The sequence below is a fragment of the Saccopteryx leptura genome, chromosome 8 (assembly GCF_036850995.1).
Source record: "Saccopteryx leptura isolate mSacLep1 chromosome 8, mSacLep1_pri_phased_curated, whole genome shotgun sequence".
In the NCBI taxonomy this organism is placed as follows: Eukaryota; Metazoa; Chordata; class Mammalia; order Chiroptera; family Emballonuridae; genus Saccopteryx; species Saccopteryx leptura.
Genome location: NC_089510.1, coordinates 4,800,080 through 4,827,919, shown reverse-complemented (window position 1 = coordinate 4,827,919; position 27,840 = coordinate 4,800,080). Strand labels below are relative to the sequence as shown.

The 27,840-nt window shown below is 44.1% G+C and overlaps 1 protein-coding gene across 1 annotated transcript; it reads left to right on the top strand.

Annotated features, from left to right (window-relative positions):
* LOC136379780 (phospholipid scramblase 1-like) lies at positions 1-27,840 on the top strand. Its single transcript, XM_066347332.1, has 10 exons — positions 1-209; positions 5,963-6,017; positions 6,917-6,942; positions 12,374-12,445; positions 18,234-18,478; positions 19,205-19,247; positions 22,081-22,301; positions 23,061-23,222; positions 25,262-25,423; positions 26,912-27,840. Exons 3-10 carry the CDS (start codon positions 6,930-6,932, stop codon positions 26,969-26,971), a joined length of 978 nt encoding a protein of 325 aa, XP_066203429.1. The 5' UTR covers positions 1-209; positions 5,963-6,017; positions 6,917-6,929; the 3' UTR covers positions 26,972-27,840.

Here is a 27,840-nt window from a genome sequence, read left to right as displayed (position 1 = left end):
CGAGCGCCCGCTGCGCACGGAGGATCCGGGAAACGAAACTCGGAGGCGCGGCTCCCCCGCCCAGGTCGCTGGAAGGCCCCTTCCTGGTGGTGACTCAGGGTAGGCTTGTGTCACTGGCCGCGCAGCTGGACACCGGGGAGGCTTGGGTGACGAGTCCTTGTCCGCGCAGCGCGGCTCCGGAGCAGCAGCAGGAGCAGCAGCAGCCGCAGGTGGGTGGGCGGCGTGCGTCCCCCGGCGCGGGCGCGGGACCCCGGGGGGGCTGTCACCCCGGGCGGGACGGCTGGTGGGTTGCGCTTGCGCTGAGGTTGTGGGTCCTGTGTGGGGCAGGGGGGTCTCAGCGGCCTGAAGACGCCACCAGGAAGTGGACCGAGGGCTCAGCAAGGGGCCCCCTCAGGCCAGGTGGTGCCCTGGCCAGTAGGAACGGTGCCCAGGACACGGAGCCCCTCCCTGAAACCTCCCGCAGGCTGGCTTCCCCTAGCTGGGTGTCCTCACAGCCCCTTAAATCGTGGTGAGAACCTGGGCCCCTGGCTGATTAATAAGGACAGTCCGCTAGCTGTTACTTTAAATACTAAGTAGGGGTGTGGCTCCTCGGAACCCCACAGTGGGAAAGATAAGAAGCTGTTTGTAGCCTGGAGGCCGAGGCATTACCTCAGGTCTCCACCTGCCTGACTTCAACTCTGCCTCTGGAGACCCTGAGCCAATTTCCTCAGACCTTCCTTCCTGACCTCACCTCTGAAATTGTGTAGCGATTAAGTAAGAGTACTAGAGTAAGAGTCTGACATGTATTTGTGCGTTAGTCCTGAGTAAAAGTCCAGTTTTTGTTGTTTTTAATATTTGACAAAGTACCCGCTTCTTTGAGCTTACTGTCTGGGTCCCATGGCGTTTTTCTTTCTTTCTTTCTTTTTTTTTATTGAGTTTATTAGAGTGATACTGGGTAACGAAATCATACTGGTTTCAGGTGCACAAGGTTACAAACACATCTTCGGTACACTGTCTTGCGTTGTCAGCTGCCCAGCCCGAGTCTGAGTCTTCGTCACCATTTATCCCATACCCTCCACGGTGACCCTCACTGCAGTCACCCACACTGTTGTCCTGTTCATGAGATTCTTTTGTCCTTTTTTGCTTAATCCCTCCATCCTCCTCATCCAGCCCCCCCCCCCCACACACACACACAGCTGTCAACCTACTCTATCTCTGAGTCTGTCACTATTTTGCTTGTTAGTTCATTTTGTTCACTAGATTCCACGTACGAGTGAATTATAGGTTACTTGTCTTTCTCTGACTGGCTAATCTCACTCAGCACAATGCTCTCCAGGTCCATGCATGTTGTCACGAAGGGTAAGATGTCCTCCTTTTTTACAGCTGAGTAGAATTCCATTGTGTAACTACACCACTGCTTTTTTATCCACGCATCTACCCTTGGGCACTTGGGCTGCTTCCAGATCTTGGCTGTTGTAAATAATGCTTCAATGAACATAGGGGTGCATAGATTCTTTCAAATTAGTGTTTCAGGATTCTTCAGATAAATTCTCAAGTAAAATTGCTGGGTCATAAAGCAGTTCCATTTTTAATTTTTTGAGGTAACTCCGGACTGCTTTCCACAGTGGCCGCACCATCTGCGTTCCCACATTCCCACCAGCAGTTCGTGAGAGTTCCCATTCCTTCACACCCATGCCGACACTTGTCATTTATTGACTTATTAATGATAGCTGTACACACATTGTTGAATCAAGAAGACCAATTAGATGCCTTGTCCTGGACTGGCTCTGCTCTGACCTTGGCTAAGAGTGACCGTGTGGGAACTGTCTCCTGTCACCTCTCCATCCTCGAGTGTAACGATCTCTCCCACTTTGTCTGTAACCCACAGACCTTTCCTTTCCCTGAATGAAACAAGCTCCCTCCGTCGCTGAACTAACACCTATGTTCCCTCTGTCTGTGATGCCTCCAGACACCTACTCTTCCAACACACTGCCTTACCCTTACCCACCATCCAGCCTGGTGCCCCATAACTCTTTATCATAGCACCCTTATATTTATTTATAGCTCTTAGAGTGTTTGTAATAATAACATATTGTTGTCTGTCATTCTGATTTTTATGGTGCTTTACATGCTATGCTCTATGCCTTCCATCAATAGTCTTTAAGAAAAAGGCACAAGCTTTATACCAAGTAAATATTTAAACAATATTTCCATCTGTACATATATATGTGCATCTATTTACACAATATTTATACATGTACATATATAGAATGTACACACGCTCTACAGGGTTCTCTTAAATAATGCTAAATTGAAAAAGCCGAAGTACTGTAGCTAATCAGTACTAACAACGGTGCTCTTTACTTTTCCAAATTTTGAATTTTGTAAGTGTTTACAAAGGAGTGTAGCCTGGCCTATTAAAAACAAAATTGGCCATAAGTAAGTTTTAAATTTATAAGAAAGATACCATAAACAGTCTTTTAAGACATTTTACTGGAACTGGACAATTTCGGAGACTTTTTTTTTTTATTGAGTCAAGTACATGACTCATTTTAATTCAGCTAGTTAGTGAGCGCCCCAACCTTAAGCCACCATTCCTGCTCTGCTCTTACCTCCCTCGTGTAGAAGGAAGCCAGGAAACCACTCAGATTTATGAAGGAGCTCGGAGTTGTCAGGAAGGGCGTCACAGCAAGAATAAAGCAACACACGAGCCTAACTGACTTAAAGTTCAGTTCTGCTTGCTTTTGTCTTTTTGGTGTGCTTGTTAGTTTTGTAGACCACCCTTGGCCACCCCTCTCTCAGTTGGTCCCTGTTGATGTAATATAGACTTTTTATTCTTTAAAGTTTACTCTAAAACGCTATCCCAAAGTTGTTCTGGACATAATGGTTTTATTTATTTATTTGGACAGAGACCAAGAGAGTCAGAAAGAGGGACAGATAGGGACAGATAGACAGATAGACAGGGAGAGAGATGAAAAGCATCAATTCTTCATTGTGGCACCTTAGTTGTTCATTGATTGCTTTCCCTTATGTGCCTTGACTGGGGAAGCTACAGCAGAGTGAGTGACCACTTGCTTAAGCCAGCAACCTTAGGCTCAAGCCAGTGACCTTGGGCTTCAAGCCAGCAACCTTTGGGCTCAAGCCAGTGACTTTTGGGCTCAAGCTGGCAACCTCGGGGTTTTGAACCTGGGTCCCTCGCATCCCAATCTGACACTCTACCCACTGTACCACCGCCTGGTCAGGCTGTTTTATTTTCTTTAACATAGAATACTGAAGTAGATTTTTATAGGACGACTCCCAGTCGCCAGGTGCTCCCCTTTTATAAGGCATCCTGGGCCACCCCATCTCCATCCAAAATTTTGTCCGTGCGTATGGCGGACTCGTGGAATCGACCTCTGTGTAAGCTCTTCTGGGTTTGCTCTACTTTTTATTTTATCAACACTGCAGTTCGACAAATGAGATATTTTTGTCCTTTGATGGTCACAAAAGCTTTTTAAATGCACAGAACTGACCTACAAGCAGAAGCTGAACAGCATGGAAATGATGTATTTTATTCACGACTTAACTCTCAGCAAGTATTCTCCACTTTCTGTGCCCAGTTTCTTCCCTCCCCCAAGCCTCGTGTCTCCTTCTCACTTATTCATAGGAATTTAAAGACGTGGGATTCTGAGACTGGTTTTAGAGCAGTAACATCTTGCTAAAAAAATATAATTTAGAACAGATGTCTCCATCCTGGGACTCTGAGGCGGGGAAAATGTCAGCTGATTCGTTCTTAGGCAATTAAGAAGCAAATTTGGATAAATAATTCAAATCTAGTTTTGCCTAATTTGTAGGCATGCTAGTTTGGGGATTTTCCAAAATAAGGGATGCTTTCCCCTTGGTATCCAGATTTTGCATTCATAATTTTTTGAAAGCAATGAGATCGAAATTTCAGGACCCCAAAGACGGTGAAAGGGGATTCACTGTAATTATGAATTGTGGAACCAGAACAGAAGATCCCCTGCACTGTTTCTGCCTTCTCCCCAGGGGTAGAAGTTTATCATTTGAAGTTCCGTATTTGTCCTGAAGTAACGACGATTCCAGTGATACTCTATGTAACAGGACTTTATTGGAGACATTTTTTCTTTTTTCTTTTTAGTACAGGAGAAATTAGAGTTTCTTTTCTTGGAAGTCTTACGGGGATTTGTTTCTCACAGAAGTACTCGTGAGGCATTCTTTAATAACAATGACTGTGTGTTACTCATTCATCAATTCACCCGACTCAGCGAAGTCATTTCTAAAGCTGAGTGATTAGGTCTGAGAAAAATCAATAGGTCTGGAAATCAGCAAACGAGAGTGGACAGGGATGACCATGGCGGCCATCTCCCATCCACTAGTCCTTTCTTCTACCTGGCACACCCACAGCTACCACCGTTCCTTAACAGTTTGCACCAGAGCTTAGGACCGTGATGGCGAACCTTTTTATAAAAACCGCCCACTTTCGCAGTGCTGGTCACCCTGGTCCCTCCCGCCCACTAGTGGGCGGTCCAGCTTTCATGGTGGGCCAATCGCGGCACCATTTCGTTGCTCCGCTACCGCCCACCATGAAAGCTGGAACACCCACTAGTGGGCGGGAGGGACCAGGGTGACCAGCTCTGCGAAAGTGGGCGGTTTTTATAAAAAGGTTCGCTCTCACAGGCTTAGGACATACCATTTCCGTGCCTGAGATATTATGTAAGAACGAAAATGTTAAAACCTGCAGGAAAACGAGGGCCCAGAGTTTGTCCCACAGTATTTTCCCCAACAGATAGTCCTCCTCACAAGCCTGTGGCATAAGATTCAAAATAATGCAAGCAAATAGAAAGGAAGAGAGCAAATATGAACCAATGAGCCCTGTTTGGGGGCCCACTGAGTTTCTCTTCCGAGCCAGGACGGGATGACCTCTGACCCCACGAGAGAAAGGCAAATATTCAAGTCTCGGTTCTCCCAGGGCCAGGCCAGGGGAGCTCACTGCAGTGCGCGGCTTAGCGGCCCCGCACCTGTTCCTAGCGGGAGTCCCGGCGTTTGTTTCATGAATTCGCTCTTTCTGGCACATTCCTTCTTTCTGCCCGGCCCTGGAACTCCCCATGCTCAGACAGCAAAATATAAGAAAAGTTATTTTTAATTTAAAAATATTTTATAATTTTAGGCAAAAAAAATGTTTATGTTAATAATTTTAAAGTCCCTCTTGCCCCCAATACACATAGAGAAGGGGACTTGTCTGTGTTCTTCCTCCAAGTACAATATTATTAGGATTTGTCCTTGAAATGAGTGTCTTTCTGACGTGGTAAGCGAGTGGAGAACGATGGAAACAATAGTCTCCTTAAAGTTGCTGTGAAATTGGTTAAAGGCTATAGGAGGTTTTTGTGTGGTTTTTTTTAACTAGTTATATTAAAGGGGACGGTCCTAAGAGCAACAGAGGAGAGATCAGAACGTTAGAGATGTCCAGCCCAGCATGTTGATTAAGGGATGCTATTTGATTCTACTCCACATCTTTAGTCCTTTGATTTTATATGTCTGCGAATATATTATTCTACTTGGCACACACACGGGTACATGCATCATTAACATAAATACCTTAGCAGGTTTTAAGGTAAGGGGTGTTGCTTCTCAGGTATAATCCTTGAGCTTGGAAATGTGAGGTTAACAAAAGTAACCATGGCATTTCGTGCGTGAGACTTGGGTCTCCTTCAGCTGTTCCTTTCTTGACAGAACCTGAAACCTGAGTGTGGCCCATGAAAACTTTTAGCCAACTTTGGTTACAATGTTTATTTGCTGGTTGATCATCTTCTAGAGTAACTGAAGGAAAAAAAAGAACAACATAAATTTTGATCTTTTTGTCCTTCTCACCTGGTGAGGTCCACAGCAGTTGGTTTCTGATTAGCTGATGAACACGTGGGTTACTGTTATTCTGGGAAAACCCGGGAAGTCCAATCAGTAACTCAAATTCTTTGCTTTATTCCAGGGCCAAGTAAACCCATTCCGGACTGCTGTATTTCTTGAGCACATAGAATTAACAGGTGACTATCGTTGGAATATTCGACTTAGACAGTAATAAAGAAATAAAATTATAAAGAGAGGAGGGATGTGGTTTTATTCTTGGGAGCATCAGATTTTAGTAAAGGATACAGAGGGATCAGTTGATTTTTATTTACCATTTAAGATGACACAATAGGAAGAGTTAATAAAGTAGCAGCCAAGACTGGAGAGGGCCCGGGAAAGGTCGTTCATACTAGTGTGTAGGTTTAAGATCAGACAGTCAGGCACCAGACTTTTGGCCTCATGTGTTCATTGTCAGTAACAGGCACATAGGGGTTGGGATTTAAAGCGGAGAGATAGGAAGAATAGTGACTGGGAACTAGTGAGAAGGCAGAGAGTAGGTCAAAGTACTGGAAGGCAGAAGTACTGAGTACAGTGTTTATTATTTTATTATTATTTACTATTTTTTCAGTGGAAATAACCAAACACACAATTTCAGTTGGACTGTCACGGTACTACAACTATGACAACCCCTGAATGTGGATTCTCTGGCTAATAGCAGGTCGTAAATCCAAGAACAAAGGGTCAGGCCTTTCTGAATGTAACATTAAGAACCCGTGCACACAACTTGGAATTAGCAGAGCTATTTGGCAACTGTGTGACTGACAGCTAACCGTGCTCCCTCTCACGTGGGATCCCACCTGGAGCACTGCCCTGAGCTGTCCACCACCTGGGTGGACCCACGTCTGCAATCCTACTCAGAAACATAGCACTGGGCAAAGGGTTCAGAAAAAAGGGTTGAAATGACCAGATTCTGGTAAACTATAGATGAAGAGAGGAATATCTTATGAGAATGTATACTTTTAGAGATCTTGTTCTAACAGTCATATTTGCCCTTAAAATTGTAATGGATGTATTAATAGCAGCTCTTCTTTTTCAGAACGCTTTAAATCATGGACAAACAAGGTAAGTAAATTAAGTATTTACTTTTCCTTCTATGATGTTAAATATGTTCATTTATTGTTCATCAGATGTTTTATTCAGTTTCTGAAAGGATATAATTTGCTTTGTGTTCTTTACGCTCCCAAATCTAAAGTCAAGTTCAGTCTTGGATACACAGACATAGATATTTCCTACCACCAGCGTTTCCTTTAAAAATAAAAAGCCTTCGATAAACCGAAGATTTTCTTAGGCTTTATTGGAAAATATGTTGTATAATTTATACTATATTTCTTCCAGATCAGTTTTTCCCTTTTATATGTGTATTCCATAGGCATAACAATTATTCAAATCATATTAATGAACAGATAATAAATTTACTATGTCAGTTCTCTGTAATAAAATTCTCACGTCAATTCCTGATACATAGTTCATAACATACACACATGAACAGTTTTAAATAAATGCCAACTATTAGGTTCTGGGTTTGTTTGTTTGTTTTCTTTCAAGAAAATTCTAAATAATTTAGGTATTGACCACACATATAATAAGTCTGATTAAAAATATTTAAAGAAAAAGAAAACAAAAGACCTTGTTTGATTAAAAATATAAAGCGACACATATGGGGGAAACTATGAGAAAACAAAATCCTGTGTTCTGAAAGGATTTAGATTCCGCCTCCTCATTGTGGAGACAGCCAGAGGTGTTTCTCTCTCGCCACCACGTCAGCTTTGCTGCCTGAGGCGTCATTGATTAGGACCAGAAACCCAGGCTCTTCTTCAGGAAGTTTCATGATTCCCTCATAATGTTTGCTGTATTTATTTAATCTTACACAGAAAACTCAAAGCTTTTTAAATGTGGGTTTGTCTAATAATATGAAGCTGTTTTGTTTGCTGTAAAATTTAGGATGCTTCAAATCACTTTAGAACGATTCTTTTGGCCACGCCCATAGTCAGCTTTTAACTCTTCAGTTTTATTATATATATAAATTGTCTGGGTATAAATAAATACATATGTGTACATGTATGTAAATATACATATATAAATAAAAATAAAATACCTTTACAACAGCATGATACTCCTGTGAGTTCATCAACTGTAGTACTCCAGCCCACAGGGAGCGACCAGTGTCCCGTGGAAGAAACCCACTCGACACACATACTTATGTCAAGAGGAAGAGAGAGGGAGGTCTGCTAAGGGAGGCAAAGAAGACCTCCTGAATGTCTTTCTCCCTCAGCTTTTATTGATCAGAAGCAGAACAGAGGTAGCAGGATTATAGGGGAGGGAGACCAGGTGACAAGGGGAAGAATGACTAATGGCTGTTTTGCTGACTTGGAGAAAGGGCTAAATTGGTCAGTACCTTCTTTTTTCTTTGCTAATTCATAAGCACAAAGGAAGGGACAATCTAGAACCCCTAGGCTAATTTTCTAAAACCAGTTTACATGCATTCCTTTGTGTCTGCACAAAGGTCACTCACTCACACAGCTTCTGGGTGTTTGCATCTGATAGACATTCACTCAGGGGCTTTTTAACTCAAGTTTCCCCATCCAAGTCAGAGAGGTCCAAGGTTAGATGGGTGATTTCCTGCAATAAACTATCCACTTGTGATTTCTGTGCTCTTGGCTCTACTGGGCCACTTGCCCATTGACATACATATTTTCTCTTTGTATGAGTTTCCGCTGAAATTTCTGAAACCAGGATCTTTGCTCTGGTACCGAAATCCCAGAGATGATGAGCTCCTAATTTCTTGAATCTGTCAGGTCATGGTCATAGGTGTATCTTTAGTATACTTGCTCAGAGGCACTGTGTGACATGTCACTTCAGGGTAGGTCTTCCAGCCAGACTTGTAGTGTGTTGTTTTGACACCTGTGGAGTCAGAACGGTTGCCTCCAGCTCAGGGTGGGGGTGGGGGCTGTGAGCTGAGCCACAGGAGCTGGAGCAGCAGGAGCCGGGCACTCACTCCCGTGATGCTGAGAAACAGAGGGAATGGTTGGGAGGGAGCAGCTGCAGGACAGCATTTCAGAAATCTGTGACTGTTCGGGGTTCTTTTTTTATTTTATTTTAATGGAGTGACATTGATAAATCAGGGTACATTATGTTCAGAGAAAATATCTCCAGATTATTTTGACATTTGATTATGGTGCATACCCCTCACCCAAAGTCAAATTGTCTTCTGTCACCTTCTATCTGGTTTACTTTGTGCCTCTCCCCTTACCTCACCCCCTCCCTCTCCTTCCCCCTCTCCCCCAGTAACCATCACACTCTTGTCTATGTCTCTGAGTCTCGTTTTTATGTCCCACCTATGTATGGAATAATATAGTTCTTAGTTTTTTCTGATTTACTTATTTCACTCCGTATAATGTTATCAAGGTCCATCCATGTTGTTGTAAATGATCCGATGTCTTCATTTCTTATGGCTGAGTAGTATTCCATAGTATATATGTACCAAGCCTTTTAATCCACTCGTCCTCTGATGGACACTTGGGCTGTTTCCAGATCTTCGCTATTGTGAACAATGCTGTCATAAACATGGAGGTGCATTTCTCCTTCTGGAACAGTGCTATGGTGTTGTTAGGGTGTATTCCTAAAAGTGGGATAGCTGGGTCAAAAGGCAGTTTGATTTTTAATTTTCTGAGGAATCTCCATACTGTTTTCCACAGTGGCTACAGCAGTCTGCATTCCCACCAGCAGTGTAGGAGGGTTCCCTTTTCTACACATCCTCGCCAGCACTTAGTCTGTGTTGTTTTGTTGATTAGCGCCATTCTGACTGGTGTGAGGTGATATCTCATTGTGGTTTTAATTTGCATTTCTCTAATGATTAGTGATGTTGAACATTTTTTCATATGCCTATTGATCATCTGTATGTCCTCTTTGGAGAAGTGTCTATTCATTTCTTTTGCCCATTTTTTGATTGGATTGTTTGTCTTCCTGATGTTGAGTTTTACAAACAGCCTGGTACTGGCATAAGAACAGGCATATAGATCAGTGGAACAGAACAGAGAACCCAGAAATAAACCCACAGCTTTATGGACAACTGATATTTGACAAAGGAGGTAAGAGCATACAATGGAGTAAAAGACAGCCTCTTTAATAAATGGTGTTGGGAAAATTGGACATCTACCTGCAAAAAATGAAACTAGACCACCAACTTACACCATTCACAAAAATAAACTCAAAATGGATAAAAGACTTATATGTAAGCCGTGAAACCATAAGCATCTTAGAAGAAAACATAGGCAGTAAGCTCTCTGACATCTCTCGCAGCAGTATATTTGCTGATTTATCTCCATGGGCAAGTGAAATAAAAGACAGGATAAACAAATGGGACTATATAAACTAAGCTTTTGCACAGCCAAAGACAACAAGAACAGAATAAAAAAACAAACTACACCTTTCGAGGTTCTTGCAGTGGCTGTCCAGGGAAAAGCCCCGAAAGAGGCAGGTGATTCTCTGTTGCCTGAATTTGCGGTCTCCATAGACTCTGTAAGGCCAGTGGCCACAGCCACCATCACAGCCGCCTGGCCCATGCAGGTTCGCATTTGATTCGAACAGATGGTAATGAAACAACGGAGCTAAGAACTGGTGGGCCATTAGCTTTAATCCTAGCTTGCACCCAGCTAGCAAGAAATACACACAGTGGGAAAACACTTTCCTTTCCATTCAGGGCTCCCAAAGCCACTGACTTATCCAAGTTTCCTAGAATCAAAGGTTTCTACCTCACCAGCCGTATTCACCTCTGTTTCCCATTTCCTTCTCTCTGCACAAACTCTGCACAAACTCGCTTCTCCTTCAGCACTCCACCATCTTGGCTGCTTCTCCTGCCCTCCTCCACGTGGCCTTTTTCTCCTCTCCTACAACATGGGCTCCTCCTAGAACATAATCACTCTTCCCCTGGAACAACGTGATCTCTCTTCCTTGTAAAACTTTTTGGAGCGAGAGCCCTCCCCCAACACATATTAACATAATCGTGCCCATCCCAAGCAAGAAGGGCAACTGATATTATCACCTGGGCAACGGGCTTCCATGTGGGCAGCGCCATCTTTAACAAAGTGAGCATAATATATATTATTTGCCCAACAGACTCCATCCTGCTGAACGTAGTATGACGCCCATTAAAGGAAAGAGGGAGGTCCAGCCTCCTACTGACACTCCCTCTCTGTCGAGCGATCTTAAAGGGCTCATTCATGAAAGAGAAACATGGAGGAAATGGGTCAGATGGAGAGTTTGACCTACATTTTCTTCTGTATTGATGCCATGTCCCCATGAGTCAGAAAGAATCTTAGGACTTCACAGTGAGTCGTGGGAAAGAGAGGAGGACGGAATAGATGCGGGTGTCCCACTAGACCGTAAGTTCAGCCCCGGAGCCTAACCTAGGAGGCGACACAAGATGCTGTCCTGTCTGGCCGTGACTGGGCTGGCTGCCAAATGAATTCTTGGAGAAACACAAATATGAGCAACCAGGATGCCGAACCATTTGTACGTATATGAATGTTATTTAAGGCACACTGATTGGCAGGTAACATTTCATATGTTAGTTTAACTGTCGTTAAGTCAGCTATGATTTTTCTAGGTCTGAATCAGTCCAAGAGTAGAAGTTACTTTGGTCAACCTTCTCAGAGTAGCTCCAGAGGAGACATGAAAAGGGCACTTGACTGACCAGGCAGTGGCGCACTGGATAGAACATTGACCTGGGACGTGGAGGACCCAGGTCCGAAATCCCCAAAGCGGCCGGCTTGAGTGCGAGATCATCCGGCTTGAGCACAGCATTGCCCGCTGAACACGAGATCATCAGCATGATCCCAAGGTCACTGGCTTGAAGCCCAAGGTCCCTGCTTGAGCAAGGGGTCACTGGTCAATGCACTTATGAGAAAGCAATCAGTGAACAACCAAAGTGAGGCCAGTCAATGCTTCTCATCTCTCTTCTTTCCTGTCTCTGTTTGTCAGTCTGTCCATCTATCTCTACCCCCTCTCAGGGAAAAAGAACCGCATATTTAAGTACAGATATGTATGCATTACTTTCAATATTTTTTATAATTCTTAGAGCAATGATCATAGGTATCTTTTAAATCGTCCATAACCCTTCCATTCCCATCCTCACTACCTCCTCGTTTTATTTATCTCTTTGTACTCTACGTGTGGCTTTAAAATCATCTTTTTTCTACTTCCATCAAAATCAAAATTCAGATGTGAACACTCCTCAGGCAGAGTCAAAAGCTAGAAGTTCAACCCTAGTAGCTCAGCTATCTCATTTTATCCAAAAGGGAGTTTGTTTCCAGCAGGATTCAGAGGCAGACATAATTCTGGTCACAGCTATAGCTTTTGTTAAGGGAAGAGCCCGCTCCATGTCAATAGAGCACAAGATCTGACAAGGGAAGCTTCCTGTCAACTGGCATTGCGGTGTTCTTTCTCATATGATTGCACTGAAACCAACTGACGTTTACCTCACCTTCAATTACAGATATGCAGACTCACCCAGGGGCCAATTTCCCAGCTCCGTATCATCCTCAGTATCCACCGGGGGCGTTCCAAGGTAAGGCATCTGTTTAAAGCAGCGGTTCTCAAAGTGTGTGCCAGGGCACACTGGTGCGCCCTAGAAGATTTCCAGGTGTGCCTTATGGTATTCCAGAAAAATATGTGCCTGTTCGGGACCAAAACACCAACAGGGTTTTTGGAGGTTAGATATTTGGGGGACAGAGGTGTGGGGAATTGGCTGTAAGCTGACAGTCTGCCCAACCCCCACCTTACTTGCCTGATTGGGTTGCAAAAGGCTGTTAAACTGTGGTGCTGAATTGTTTACACTACCCTCCATGTTCCCCGGAAAGACTGGAGGCAAGTTTCTTCTATCCTTTGTTTGGTGTAAAGTTAAGACAATATGTATGACGGGGGTTTTCTGCACTCAACACAATTATATGTAAAAAGAGAGGAATTCTTCAATGTATTGATGAGGAAATGAGAGTTTGCCTTTCAAATATACACCCAAACATTGAAGAAATCACTAGGACACATCAGGCTCATGTTTCTCATAAACACAAGAATGAAAAAACTTAATCCATTTGCGCCGGGACCTGCTGAATTTACTAGATCTTACTAAGAATGTATCTATTTATATAAAAACATAACTTTTGGTCATTTTTTTATTTTTTAATTCCTCTTTTTTATGAATTCTAAAAAGCATAACTCAAAAAATGTAACATAAAAATGTTTTTTAATGTCAGAATAAATTTAATTTTGTTGTATTTATTTCATTTATCATAAAAGCACGCTTGGACTTTATTTTTTTTTCTTTAATATTTGACTTAATTATCATAACATATTTCTCAGAAATTTGTATATAGTGAGGCTACAATTACTAGTAGGATTTTAAATGCTCCCCGATTTCAAAAAGTTTGAGAACCACTGTTTTAAAGGATCGGAACCAGAATAAACCAACCGCTGGTATTCCCCCCATGGGTGGACACATGTGTGTCTTCTGTCTATTTATGATAGTGGTGAGCTTTGTGAAAGGTGCGGGAATAAAATTGGCAACCCTGTTCCTGACCTCTTTTGGTTGATGATGTGTTATCGTAAATATCATTCAGGTCATTTTGACTCATACTGGATACTAAAGGTATAAGTTAAAAAAAAAATAGCCGTGAGTTTACATTTAGCAAGAGGGATTGAGAGCTGCACAGAACTTAAAGCCTGACATGCACATATGACATAAGAGATGGTATTGCGGCCCTGGCCAGTTGGCTCAGTGGTAGAGCGTCAGCCTGGCGTGCAGAAGTCCCGGGTTCGATTCCCGGCCAGGGCACACAGGAGAAGCACCCATCTGCTTCTCCACCCCCCCCCCTTCCTCTCTGTCTCTCTCTTCCCCTCCCGCAGCCAAGGCTCCATTGGAGCAAAGATGGCCCGGGCGCTGGGGATGGCTCCTTGGCCTCTGCCCCAGGCGCTAGAGTGGCTCTGGTCGCCGCAGAGCGACGCCCCGGAGGGGCAGAGCATCGCCCCCTGGTGGGCAGAGCGTCGCCCCTGATGGGCGTGCCAGGTGGATCCAGGTCCGGCGCATGCGCTCTGTCTCACTGTCTCTCCCCGTTTCCAGCTTCAGAAAAATACAAAAAAAAAAAAAAAAAAGAGATGGTATTGCTTCTCCTCCTCTTGGGAAAATGGCGATCAGGTCATCCGATGTAGAAGGTTTCAGCCTGAGGGTTTCGGACTCACGTGTCACCGAGGCTGATAGTGTTCGGTGAGAGACACGGGAGAGAGGCGACTGATTCAAAGGAAGCTGCACGCAGTAGGGGCGTAGCGACCTGGGCTGAAGCTTCTCCTCCAGCGCACACGTGACATCCTGCCTCGCATTCCAGTAGGCAGGCCACCCACACCTTGAGGGACCATCTGGGGGACTGAGGACCCCAAGGCATCAGATTTGAAAGGAAGGGTGTATGTGTGCATTTTGTGTTCTACTATGAACAATGTTTGTGGGATTTCAAAGGCAAGGCTCTGAGGTGATACGCTCCATGGGGTCTGCATTTGAGTGTTCCTTCCCTAAGAGCTCTGAAAAACACTCGTGGCAGGCTCGGGCTGGGCGGCTCAGCTGGTTGGAGCATTGACCCAATGTGCCAAGGATATGGGTTCGACCCAGTGAGGGCCCATGCAAGAGTCAACCAGTGGCGGCATGGGTGGGTGTAGCAGCAACTCAATGTTTCTTTCTCCCTTTCTCTCTCTCTAAAAGTCAATAAAAATTAAAAAAAAAAAAAAAAACACAACTACTAGTGTCAGAGCTCTAGCCCAAAATAACTAAAGCAGAAGCTCAGGAAGTGGGACCCAGGGTTTGGTATTATTTTTTTTATAAATCCCCCCCCCCCCATTAGTCTAATGTTCAACCAGGGTAAGAAGCATTCTTCTCAATTCTTCTATGGTTGGTTTTAGAGAATTATTAGCAAGTCGAGAATAGTCATCCAAGGCACTTGGAGAATGATTTAATCCACCTAATCCAGCTAATTAAATGTAAGAGATACCAAATTTTGGATGGTTTTCATCAGACTTGAGAGTTTGTAAAAAAAAAAAAATAATAATAATAATAATAGCTCAGTTTTATTCCTTTAGTTCAAGGCCACATATGGCACAGTCTTAATAGAACAGTGATGCCAACAATATTGAGAGCTTCCTCTGCATAATGAGGATTAACTCATTTAATTCTCAGAGAGCCTTATGAAGTAAATACTGTTAATCGTTTCTGTTATGCAGGAAGGAAACAGGTATAGAGAGCTTTGATCAGGCTTCAGGTTCTGGCTTCTGTACTTAATAGTTGTTGGTGTTTTTTTTTATTTTAAAGTTCTCTTAAATAAAATAAAGTTTTCTTATCTTAATATTTTTTATTTTAAAGTTTACATCCAAGCCTCAGTTCTCATCCATAAAATGGGGATACCATTTTCCAATTTAGTTCTATTTAAAGATAAAGGAAAGTTATTGTAAAACACCTAGCACAGTGCTTTACAAGTAATAAATGACAAATATCGGCTGATTGTATTAATAATATGTTAAATCAACTGGGCATTATATGGAATTACATGAAATGTGGTTATTTTCATGAATAAATGAAAATAACCACATTTCATGTAATTCCATGTGCTCATCCATTGATTTTGGAAATAATGAATCATCCTCCTCTCAAGCCCTGAGATGATTGGATCGATGCCATTAACCTTACCATCTCCACTTCTACTGGCTCTTCAAAAACACACATCTCGGCCCTGGCCAGTTGGCTCAGCGGTAGAGCGTCGGCCTGGCATGCGGGGGACCCGGGTTTGATTCCGGCCAGGGCACATAGGAGAAGCGCCCATTTGCTTCTCCACTCCCCCACTCCTTCCTCTCTATCTCTCTCTTCTCCTCCCGCAGCCGAGGCTCCATTGGAGCAAGGATGGCCCGGGCGCTGGGGATGGCTCCTTGGCCTCTGCCCCAGGCGCTAGAGTGGCTCTGGCCCAGGCGCTAGAGTGGCTCTGGTCACAGCAGAGCGACGCCCGGAGGGGCAGAGCATCGCCCCCTGGTGGGCAGAGCGTGGCCCCTGGTGGGCGTGCCGGGTGGATCCCGGTCTGGCGCATGCGGGAGTCTGTCTGACTGTCTCTCCCGTTTCCAGCTTCAGAAAAATACAAAAAACAAACAAACAAACAAAAGAAAAACACACATCTCTTCACACTACAGACAGGGTCAGCCTCTGCTGGCTTCCCATCACTTTACAGCTGGAGCCACACTGTCTCACTTGCCCCCAGGTCCTGGGGCGTCCCTGCCTTGTCCTCCAGGGCCTCTTAATCCTGGCTCTCTACTGTGAGGGGACAGCCTTCTTCTCTGCTGTGACAGGCTCCTGTTTGTGACTGAGCAGGGTGCTCTCTGAGATGCTCTTTCTGTGCCACTGGCCTGCTCCTCTTCTTTATCCCTGGTCCTCAGGGAAGCTGTCCTGATCCTTCCCTTCCTCCCTCCTCAGCCACACAGCTGCCTTTGCAAATACACTCACAACAGGGGTCCTCTCTTCAAATGGCTTCTCTCCAATTCTCACCAGTCCATTCATCACAGTGGTGGAGCATCTCCTTACAGTCAGGGTGAGTATCCAGTTCCCTCTTCCATGAGGCAGGAGGGCAGGGATTTATTCTGTGTCTCATTTTAAGTCCCAGTGCTGGGCACTCCTACAGCTTGTTCTGATAGGAATCAGATCTGGGAACTAACTCCCTCTTCTGCTGAAATCCTCTCCTGCCTTCAGTCACATGGAGTAAAATCCAAATTACTAGGGGCTCCCTAGATGAGTCTGTTTCTTCACTGACAGCTCTCTATTCTCTCTCTCCCTACGATGTTCCTCTCTCTCTCAGACTTGCCAGCTCAGCCCTGCAGCGGGGATTTCTGCACTTAGTGCTCCTTCCTCTGAGAGCATCACTCACCAGGTCACACACTAAGCTTTTCTCTTTTTCTCAACTTAACTTTTTCCTATTTACAGATGCCTTTTCTTCTCCCCAGGTATTTTCTCCATCAGTTCAACCTGAAATCTTTTATTAAAAACTTATTTTCTTTCTCTCAAAAGTTGCCTGCAAGCCCCATGACAGTTGGTGGCCTCTCTAATAGCTGTAGTGTCTGACTCTAGAACAGTCAGATTATAGATCCTCTGTAAATATTTGTTCATTGCAGAAGGAATGAATTATAAAAGCTTGTGAATGCCCCATAGAACACAGAGTGCACCCCTGTGAAATTCACGTGGAACAGCCACATAGAACACAGAGTGCACCCCTGTGAAATTCACGTGGAACATGGAGTGTGTGCTTGTCAAAGTCACGTAGAGTACAGGGTGTACACCTGTGGTATTCAGGCATTCACGTGGAGTACAGAGTATACACAGTGGACACGGTGCGTATTAAGTACTGGAGACAATGTTGCCCAATATAAATTTTTACCTACCTTGTTTCTCAAATTATATTTCCAGATAGCTCAGGATGCTAAATGGTGACTTATAAATGTGTGACCTAAATATTGTAGTGCAATTTTTTTTTTCCCATGGGGAGAGTCTCAGGAACGTACTATCCCAATGGATTAAAACTCCGGGGAATTTTTAACCAGAAAATCACCGACAGTCCTGGAAGACATGATACGCCTTCCCCTCTCCACCAGCATTTCTCAACAGTGGCACTGTAGTGTTTTAGGGTAGATAATTCCTTTTCTTCAGGGTGCTGTTTGAGGGCATTTTAGGATAGTTAGCATCATTCCAGCCTTTATGCACCAGATCTGAGTATCACCCCCCCCCTCATCTAGCTGTAATAGCTGAAAACACATCAGATCTTGCCAAATATGCCTCGAGGGAGCAAAACCAGTCCTGGATCTAACGCGTAGGGTAAACCACTTGTTACAGTGCCCAAAACTAGTATCATTACTGTTTTTCACAGAGTGCTTTGGTCCTAGAAATCCTAGCTCAGAGCCTTTATTTGGGGCCTTCTACTGGATGTCACCTCTCTTTTCCGTGAAGGCATTCCAGAACATTTATGCAAGTGACTTTGCATCATTGTTGATTTTCTTTCACTTTCTTGGGTTTTAAGCATATTTTCATCTGAGTTTTGAATGTTAGAGGAAGGCCTGGGCCAACTCTATTCCACCTAAAACTCTCAAAATAGAAGTGTCTGTGAAACCACAAATATTTTACTGGAAATTTGCTAAAAGATAAAAAAAAACCATGATCTTTCATCTTCATAGAAACAGGCATCCTGACCTGAAATTTCTCTTTGTGATAGATGCTGGGGTAATCCCAAAGAGTTGATGTTGCCATTTCTCAGTGCAGTTACTAATTATTCCACTTGTCTCTACTTCAGGACCTCCAGGTCATACTGGCTACCCTGGCCCCCAGGGGGCCTATCCCGGACCTCAGGCAGGTTATCCTGGCCCCCAGGCCGGCTACCCCATCCCACCACCTGGCTATGGAAGCACTGGTCCAGTGGGCTTTGCTGTCCAACACCAGCCGGTGTATAATCAGCCAGGCGGACCTGCAGGGGTGCCATGGATGCCAGCACCGGCATCTCCACCAGGCTGTCCACCAGGACTGGAATATTTAACTCAGGTAATTTCAAATACATAAAACAGCCTATAAAAGAAAACTGTGCCTTCGGTTTACGTAATCATGTTAACAAACGACTAGTTCACAGAAGTCTGAAATGGTAAAACGTGTTTTGTTTTGTTTTTTGCTAACAAGTGATTTGAAATCTTTGGGGTCAGGTTTACTTTGAAAGCAAACTGCAGATGGCTTAGGAAATTGTGTGTTCTGTGATTTTGAATATCTGTGATAAGACCTGAGAGCAAGCATTTATGAAGCACCATGTCCAGGCTTGGTTCCTAAGTATAACACAAGTATTCACTCACTTGACCCTTTCAGAAAGCCATCATATATAGGTGATATAATCATTACTGTTTTCCAGAAGAGGAGGCTGAGATCTAGAGAAGTAATATCATTTGCTCAGCATCAGAATGTCACATGAATGAGAATGACCTTTTTACTTCTGGGACATTGGTTTTGTATCCTGGGCTCCTTAATTCCAACACCAAATAATTAGTTAGGAATTAAAATAAAAAGATAAAACCATTTACTGCTAATAGCTATTTTAAGTAAAAACATTTTAATTTTAGTTATACCTTGAAGTCATATAAACTATTATTAAATATTGATAATAATGGTAAATATTAATTGATTACATGTATTCTCTAGAATATAAAAGCACTATTGTGAATTTGATAAAACATGATATATAATTTACACCTTAACTTTTTTTTTCTTTTTTTACTATAATAGATAGATCAGGTACTGATTCATCAGCAAGTTGAGCTTCTGGAAGGTATGTATTAATTGTATTGATTGTATTTCTTGAAAGAGAAGACGTTTGTGCAGATAAAGGCATATCAATCACCACAGATATAACACTTTCATTGATGGGAATGACTAAGCCTGGTTGTTTACAAACAGTCTCTCATCCTGACAATGAAATGATGATGACCCTCAAAAGCTCCTTGGAAGTTAGGAGTGGAGGTAAAATACTGTTTCTCTGGGCCTCTGCCCTCAGGACGCAGACCCCAATTTAGAGGGAAACCAGCCAGCACTTCCTGTCCCTTCCCCGTCTCTCTGGAAAGCACTTGAGTGGCAGATAGGTCATTTGCCCTGACGCCTATCACTTCAGCTCTTTTCTCTCCAATATGTGATCACCTGGAGATTGAGGTCTGGCTGGAAAAGGTTGATGGAATTAGCAAAGAAATAAGCCTCATAGGCACAGACAACAGTGTGGGATGAGCAGAGGGAAGGGGGTGGGAGGAGGTGGAAGGGGGTGAAGGGGAGATGACCGTGAGGGGAGGAGACCGGACCTGGGGTGGTGAACACAGGACACCATAAGCAGATGACACATTACAGAATGTACTCCTGAAACCTGTATTTTTTATTACCCAGTGTCCCCCCGATGAAAAAAGAATTAATAGTCCAGTTACCTTAGTCTATTTCCAAAATGAATAATATTATTCCTTTTTAAATTGGGATGGGTATATTTGGAAAATTCCATTCCTGCCCGCAGTTTCTCTTGGCAGTTCTGTGGACGACGCTGTCAAACCTTTTTGCCGTGGGCTGAGGATTAGCACTTGGGTTGGGAGGCTGACCAGCAGGCTTGGAGGTCTGGCTTTCTAAAATAGCACTCTTCCTCATAGACTGGGCCTGACCCTAACGGATGTCCCTTGAGTCCAGTGCTCCTTGGGTCAAAGTGATCTTAGGGAAGTCACTAGAATTTTCAGAACTCCTGCCAGGGGAGAGAGAACCTAGAGGCATTCATGAACTAGCCTGTCTTTTTTTCTAAGTATAGAGTTAAATGAGAACTCTGCTGGATGTTAGAATGTATCTATTAAAGACTTCTTCACCTCTCTGCAAAGTTTCTTTGCAGTAGTGGAAATTATAATGTGAATTACACTACACAATAGAAGATCTGGTTAAACTATATCATTGTTATCTATTGCATTTAGAGTACTTACCATAAACATTGTTAGAAATGTACAATGTTCTCACTATTGTTAGTTTGTTTAAACTAAGTTTCAGCTCCTGGAACGGAGATCATATTGGGATAATTTGTTTTCTGAATTTTTCAAAAATGTTTTACTTTATGAAATTTCATTTTGAGAATATGAACCCTTCCCAAAAGACCCTATGCAATATACATTACCCCATTTATAGTTTTTATATTTCTAACTTTTATATATATATTTAAAATATTATGTATTAATCATAAAATATAAAGTATGTTACAAATATTAGTTATTCTTTAGTTTTTAAAAGGAATGCCTTTAACGTTTTTTTGTCTCAAATTGAAAGTCTTCATTTTAACATTATGAATAAAATAATGAATATAACTCAGTTTCTTTTTAGACTCAGACTAGGAAAGACACATTTCCCCAGAACTTAATTGACAATAAACACAGTCACAGAATGTATTTATTTTGTTTGTTTTCATTGTTTAAATAACTAGAAGGGAATTTAGAGACTGTGAGCCTGCTGATTACATTTTCTAGATAAACAGGCTGAAGCATTTGAGATTAAGCTAGTCAACAAAGCGCTTAGATAACAAAGCCTGTGTGACTCAGAGAAAAGACATTAAAGGACCTCATGGTGCTAAAATTTGTGCAAGACGTCTCCATATGGATGAAAGTCTCCATATGGATGAAAGTCTATCCACACATATTGTAGAGAATCCTTTGTATCCATAGATTTCTTTTAGTCACTTGTTTTTTGGGTGGCTTGTGACATCCCATGTCCTAAGTTAATGAGAGCTCTGGACACGTGGCACCATGAATAGCTCCTGCCTGGCTCTAAGCAAGGAGCAGTGTCCGGTATGTGGTTTGCTCTGGGCAGACTCCTGTAGACACCAGGTGCTGTCAGTATTTGCCGTATCTCCTTTCCCCAGTGAGGAGATCAGCCTCTCTCAATGGAGACATCACTCAGGGTGCCCGTGGTCTAGACATTCTGTGAGTAGCCGCCTGGATGCCAGTCACCCTCCCCCTTGCTCTTACCTCCTCCCACATCTGAACAAGATGGCTGCGCTCACCAGGGGTGCCCCGGGCCCCCTGTGAGGTTCTCACCCACCTTCCACTTTCACTCTCCCTTTCTGCACGCCTGCATGGAGAGTAGATGCCTTCATTACCCTCCCTCACCCGGAGCAAGATGATAAGCCGTCAGCCTGGTGTAAAACAAATCTCAAGCCAGCTGATGGAACCCACTCTCTCCCGGAGCACCAACCCAGCAGGCATCCTCTCCTCCGTCCCTGACGGCTGTCTGAGAACTGTACCGAGCACGGGCACGCGTTCTGCACGCACCTAGCAGGACCATGGCCGTCTGTGGCAGGCCCGGCCCTAAGCGCGTCTTCCTTTCTGTCAGGAGTCCGTGCAATTAGGAAGATAGTCTCCTTCTCCACATCGCATGTCAGGAGTCTTCATTGTCTATTCCTCCGTGCCTTCTCCTCCTCTTCTCCTCCTTTGCCTTTTTCCTCCGTCTGGGTCCTGTCCACACTCCTTTCCCTTCCATTCTCCCTGTGGAAGGCAGCGTCCTCTAGAAATGATACAAGTAGCTATCAGAGTATCTTAGGATGGATTCAGGAGTCTTGTTGACGGGATGGTCACAGCAGTGTGCTTCTCTGTTTTCAGTCCTAGTGGGTTTTGAAACCAATAACAAATACGAGATTAAGAACAGCCTGGGCCAGAGGATTTACTTTGCCGTGGAGGACACTGACTGCTGTACCCGGAACTGCTGCGGGTCTAACAGGCCTTTCACCATGAAGATCCTGGACCTGATGGGCCGAGAGGTCATCTCTCTGTACAGACCGCTGGGGTGTTCCAGCTGCTGCTGTCCCTGCTGCCTTCAGCAGGTCAGGGAGCAACTCCACCCGCTCATTTTAAAGGAGTTCAATGAGAATTTGACCTTTCCCTTGTTTCCTGTATAGTCAAACGAGACTTTCTAAAAACCAGGCCCTGAGATATGCGTGAGCACCATTTGGGCAGAAAGGAAGGCAGGAAAAGCTGTGACCAGTTAGTCCCATGTCCCTGAGAAGTTTGTCTCAGGGGACTGAGCATCTGCTCAGAGTCCGACGTTGGGGACAGCTGAGCTCAGGCACCCGGTGAAGTCCCTTACATGGAATGACCAGCAATCCTGGCCAGAGCCAGAGGGAGGGATCCACGGACACTGTCCTGAGTAGAAGTCCAGGAGTATGTGGCGAGCAGAGTGAGGAAGAGAACAGACATGTGCCTCTCTGGGCTCTGTTCACACATCTAAACCACTGCCTTTAAAGGAGTTTGAGAAAAGAGTTCCTTAAAGATTGAGACACATTTCACAAGTATGGACATTTAAAAATGCAGGAGGTCAGCAGAGCAGGGCTCAGGGGCAGAGTCCGTGCTGCAGCCTCTCCTCCCTGTCACTTTGTAGCTGGGGCATCCTATGCACATTGGTTCACGTCTCTGTTCTCCAGTTACTTTCTCTGTAAAGAGGAAGAATAACATTAACCTGGTTACATATGTTATAAATCAGGTGGTGCTCAGAACAGTGGCTGATACTTAGAAACTATTCCATAAACGAGAGTTGTTACTAGACATTATTATTATCATGTATCCATGCTCTTTTGCTTTTGTAGATAGAAATCTGTTCTCCTCCGGGTGTGCCAGTGGGTTATGTTACTCAGACCTGGCACCCGTGCCTGCCAAAGTTTACAGTTCAAAACGAGAAGAGAGAAGATGTGCTAAAAATTACCGGTCCGTGTCTTGTGTGCAGCTGCTGTGCAGATATTGATTTTGAGGTAAGGGATGTGGTGGTTTTATAGAATCTGCTTTCCAGATATGAGGAAAACATAATTTAGTGGGAGGTTAAAGTATATGAAATAAGTTTGGGTACTCTATTGTCTCAAGAGGGGGACAGTGTGCTCATGTATTTAACTCCCGTCAGAAAGGTGCTTCCCACTCTCTCTGAGCGTCACTGTTGACCACGTGAACGGAAAAGGTGAGGCAGAGCCGGGCAGTCACACCCACAGAAGCAAAGCATCAACGTGTCCACGCGGCCGGTTCTGTTGGGAGGCACCCTCTGTGTCATCCATTTCGAACACAACGCTGACCTTGTCCCGTCCGTCTGACTGCCAAAGCCTGGCGTCCCCCCCTAGTCTGAGACGCAGGCTGCCGGGCTCTCTCCTCTACCGGAGCTCTGACCCTGTGAGTGCTGCAAACAGACCACTAAGCGAAGCGAGTTTTCAGGAGGGTGGCGTCAGACGGACAACCCAGTTGTCACCCTCTGTGGTCTCTCCTGGGTCTTTCTGTTGAACTGGATTATTAGACACCACAGTGTATCTGCGCCCTTACTACCCTGAGCAATATCATTACAGCAGTTTTCCCACAGATGGCCTCGCCCTACAGGTCACATTATTGAGGCACAAACATTAAAAAATCGGTGTTTCTCTCTTTCTCGCTTTCCTGTCCACCCTCTTGCTCTTCCTTCCTCTCTCTCAAAAATTAATCAATTAGAAATAGTAACTACACTTCAAAATAAAAGGTAACATTTCATTCCCAGGTACAGATGCGTAGATGACAGCAGTTAGCAGACAAACACTGAAGTGTCAAAACAGAATTTGCATTCGTCTGTTTCCGCAATGGTGTTGTGTAACAACAGCCCCTAAAGCCCAGTGGGCTTCAGACAGGCCTGTGTTCTCATGTCTATCATGTTCACGGACCTGCAGGTCACCCTGCCCCGTGGATGTGCGCTTGCGCCGCGGGATGGCTCTGGGTCAGGCTGGACGCTGGCCTCGGCCCGGCCCCACACTCGCTCACTCATTCCAGAGCTGCGGCAGAACCGATGCCTGGACCCTGGTCTCCGAGTGCCTGCCCACCGGAGAGCGGGAGCCCGGCCCCACCTCCGCCCGTGGGTCAGGTCCCGGCTCCGTGTCCTGCACACCGACACCCCCCGCCAGACGAGCCCACAGCCAAGCCCAGAGCCCAACCAGAGCGGGGGCTTCAGAGGTGCTGCGGGCACACGTGCTACCTCGTGCACATCTGAGAAGGACTTCCCTCTTCCTGGGTGGACACCACCCGCCGTGACCACACCGTGGGGAGTGTGGCTACCTTCAGCGCCCGGGTCCACGTGGCGAGGTCCGCGTGTCCAGCTACGATCGTGCTGCTGTTCAGGATGGCCCCGGGCTTTCCTTAGACGGAAGTATCCACTTCAGAGATGGTTTAGGCTCCTCCCCCTCTGCTGTCCCCGCCCCTGCGGTTGTCCTGACACTGGGGCCCTGGACCCGTGACCTCCCACCAGTTCCTCTCTGGATGTGCCCCTCACTCAGAACAGCCAGTCAGCTTCCGAGACCCTGAGCGCTTCCTGTGGGCCCAGGGACAGTGAGGGGACCGCCCTCCCCTCACTGGGAAACCCTCCGCCTGTGTAAACTTCCCTGGCCTGTCTTAAAGCACGTCTGTCACAGGGGGCTTGAGCTTCCTTCTGGTTCCGATGGCTTCTGGAAATTTCATCAAAGACACTTCTCACATTTGCATCTTTTCCTGTTTAAATTTTGTTTTAGATCCTTTCAAACGATTTGTTAGTATCTGTTTAAAGCATAATATAAAATGTTAAATATATTAGTAAAACTACTTTCATTTAAGTTCTTTGTAGCAAAGACACACTTTTTTTGTGCCTAAAAATAGATACAGAAATGTGTGCCTCTAAGGAGTGATAGTTACTTATTATTGTACATAAGTTTAGTAACATTTTGTCTTATCGTATTTTAAATCCGAAGGTAATTCTATTATTATTAATGTTCTACAATTCTTCAAGATCATCTTTTTTTTCTTTTCAATTTAGATTAAATCTCTAGATGAAGAGAACGTGGTTGGCAAGATCTCCAAGCAATGGACCGGTTTCGTGCGAGAGGCATTTACAGACGCTGACAACTTTGGGATCCAGTTCCCTCTGGACTTGGACGTGAAAATGAAGGCTGTGATGATCGGCGCCTGCTTCCTCATTGTGAGTCTGTTCCGGCCGATCCTGGCTATTTCCTTAGCATCGGTCTGACACGTTTCAGTAAGATGCATACCCTTAAATGACCTGCTGAAACGTATAGGTTTTACTCAAAGAGGGGGAGGGGGTCGCATTGAATCCCAGCTCTGAAATTCCGTTTTCTCCTGCTGGTCTGGAGTCACATGAAAAGTAAAATGTGACCTTGGCCTTAGTGAGGTGTTTAACCAAAGTGGTGCCTCCAGGGAGACGGGAGGGATGGGATGTGAGATTGAGGGTGGGGGTGGGGTTATTAGTAAATGACTGTGGATTGGGGCTTCTACTAAGGGAGCTTTAAGGACTGGGCAACTGTATAGAGACATTGGGAAAATATTGAAAATGGTTTCATTAACTTTTTTTTAAATATCTTTCTTATTAAGTGAGAGGTGGGGAGGCAGAATGATAGACTCCCACATGTGCCTGACAGGGATTCACCCAGCATGCCCACCGGGGCACAATGCTCTGCCCATCTGGGGCGTAGTTCTGTTGTACAGCAACCACGCTGTTCTTAGAGCCTGAGGCTGAGGCCATGGAGCATCCTCAATGGTCAGGGCCAACTTTCTCCAATCGAGCCATGGCTGCAGGAGAGGAGGGGAAGAGAAAGAGAGAGAGAGAGGGAGAGAGAGAGAAGCAAGAGGGGGAGGAGTGGAGAAGCAGATGGGCGCTTCTCCTGTGTGCCCTGAGTAGGAATCAAACCCGGGACTTCCACACGCTGGACCAGTGCTCTACCACTGCACCAAGAAGCCAGAGCCAAATGATTATTTTTAAACTAGGTCTAAAGAAAATAATTATCAATCCAAAATCTAGAAAAGTTGATCTTGGGGACTGTGTGAAAATGGATTGAAGAGAGATATAGTCACAGTGCACTTGCAAGTGATTGGAAATAAGGATTAAATTGTGTCTGTTGAACGGATAAACAGAAATGATAGATGTGAAATTGAAATCCACTGGGCTGGACATGAAGTCATGGAAGAGAGGGTCTAATGAGACACCGCTGGGGAGCGGCAAGCGGAGACTCTGAGGACACGTTCGGAAGAGACGTAATGCTCGGTTCAACAATTTTACGCAACTTCGGCTAACTCAAAATAGCTTTCTTCCCCTGAAAAAAAAAATCTAAAAGGTATACATGGTATTTCAGTCACTAGAGAAGGGATATAAATAGTTTGGGAATAAAGGTTCAAAGAGGAACATTCCGAGGGACTTGAGAAAATGTGACATGTACAGATGTTACCAAAGGACTGATTAATTTTACACGGGGTTGATAAGTGATACAGTAGCAGGATCTAGTCGCTATTAGAATGGAATGCTGATGCTGTGGACTTTGACCAGATCTACTCATCACAGTCTGTCCTCCTGGTTAGAGGCTGTGTCACTCTGTGTCGTCAGACGCTCATGCACCTGAGAACCGATCTCGGTTTTGTTACTGAAAACTCATTTCTGTGTTTTGTGCTTGTTTAGGACTTCATGTTTTTTGAAAAAGGAGGAGGCCAAGAGCAGAGCGCAGGAGTGTGGTCCTGAGAGAACAAGGTCTCCCCAGAAAAGGGGGTCTGTCCGCCGATGAGGCCCGTGTGCCAGTGACCTCCAGCGGGTCTTCTCTTTTTCTATGGAAGTGACTTCTGTGTGAGCCACACTGTGAGGCCGGAGGCTCCAGCTATAAGATTTCACATTTCAAATTAGAGTTTATTTTCTGTATCAGTTACTTATAAATGCTTTTATACGTTTTATATTTCATTGTGGATTACGGAAAAAAGACATGGAATTTTTACACTTAAACATGACACTTTCTTTTATAGATGGCTTTCTTTTTAATTATATAATAAAATTAATTAAAATGATTTAATATAAGATTATCATTATTGTAATCAATTTAGTTGCAATTTCCTATGTAACAACTCATGTTATTATGTGTATATTGTGTATTCAAAAATGTTTTCAATGAACATAACTTCAGTTTCCTTTACAATTATGTTTATATAACACTATATTCATATTATCAAGGAAAATTAAAATATGTTCTTATTAACTAATAGTACTGGTATTTAACTTTTATATAAGCTCATCTAGTAGTTAAGATTTTCATGTTCACAAGACAATATATTATTAATTTTTCTTAATGGATTTCACTAAAAATATGATTCTGTCTCAAAAAAAGACACATATAAAGACTCACTCTAATACTGGAGGATTGTTAAACCCTTTGAAGTACTTCTTTACACATGGAATGTGTAGTACCTAATTCTGTCATTCATAGAACATGGTGGTTATTAGATTATTCAGGTATTAATTAAACAATATATATATTCCATCAGAGTATGAACTTCAATAATGGGCTACTAGGTGATTTATACCAACAATCAAGTAGAAATAAAAGAATTGTTGATATCTTT

What these genes read in the sequence shown, in the direction of transcription:
- LOC136379780 (XM_066347332.1), top strand. An exon ending in GCAAGTTGAGCTTCTGGAAG is followed by an intron (nt 19,248 to 22,080) that starts GTATGTATTAAT and finishes CTCTGTTTTCAG; the next exon opens with TCCTAGTGGGTTTTGAAACC. An exon ending in GTGCAGATATTGATTTTGAG is followed by an intron (nt 23,223 to 25,261) that starts GTAAGGGATGTG and finishes TTTTCAATTTAG; the next exon opens with ATTAAATCTCTAGATGAAGA.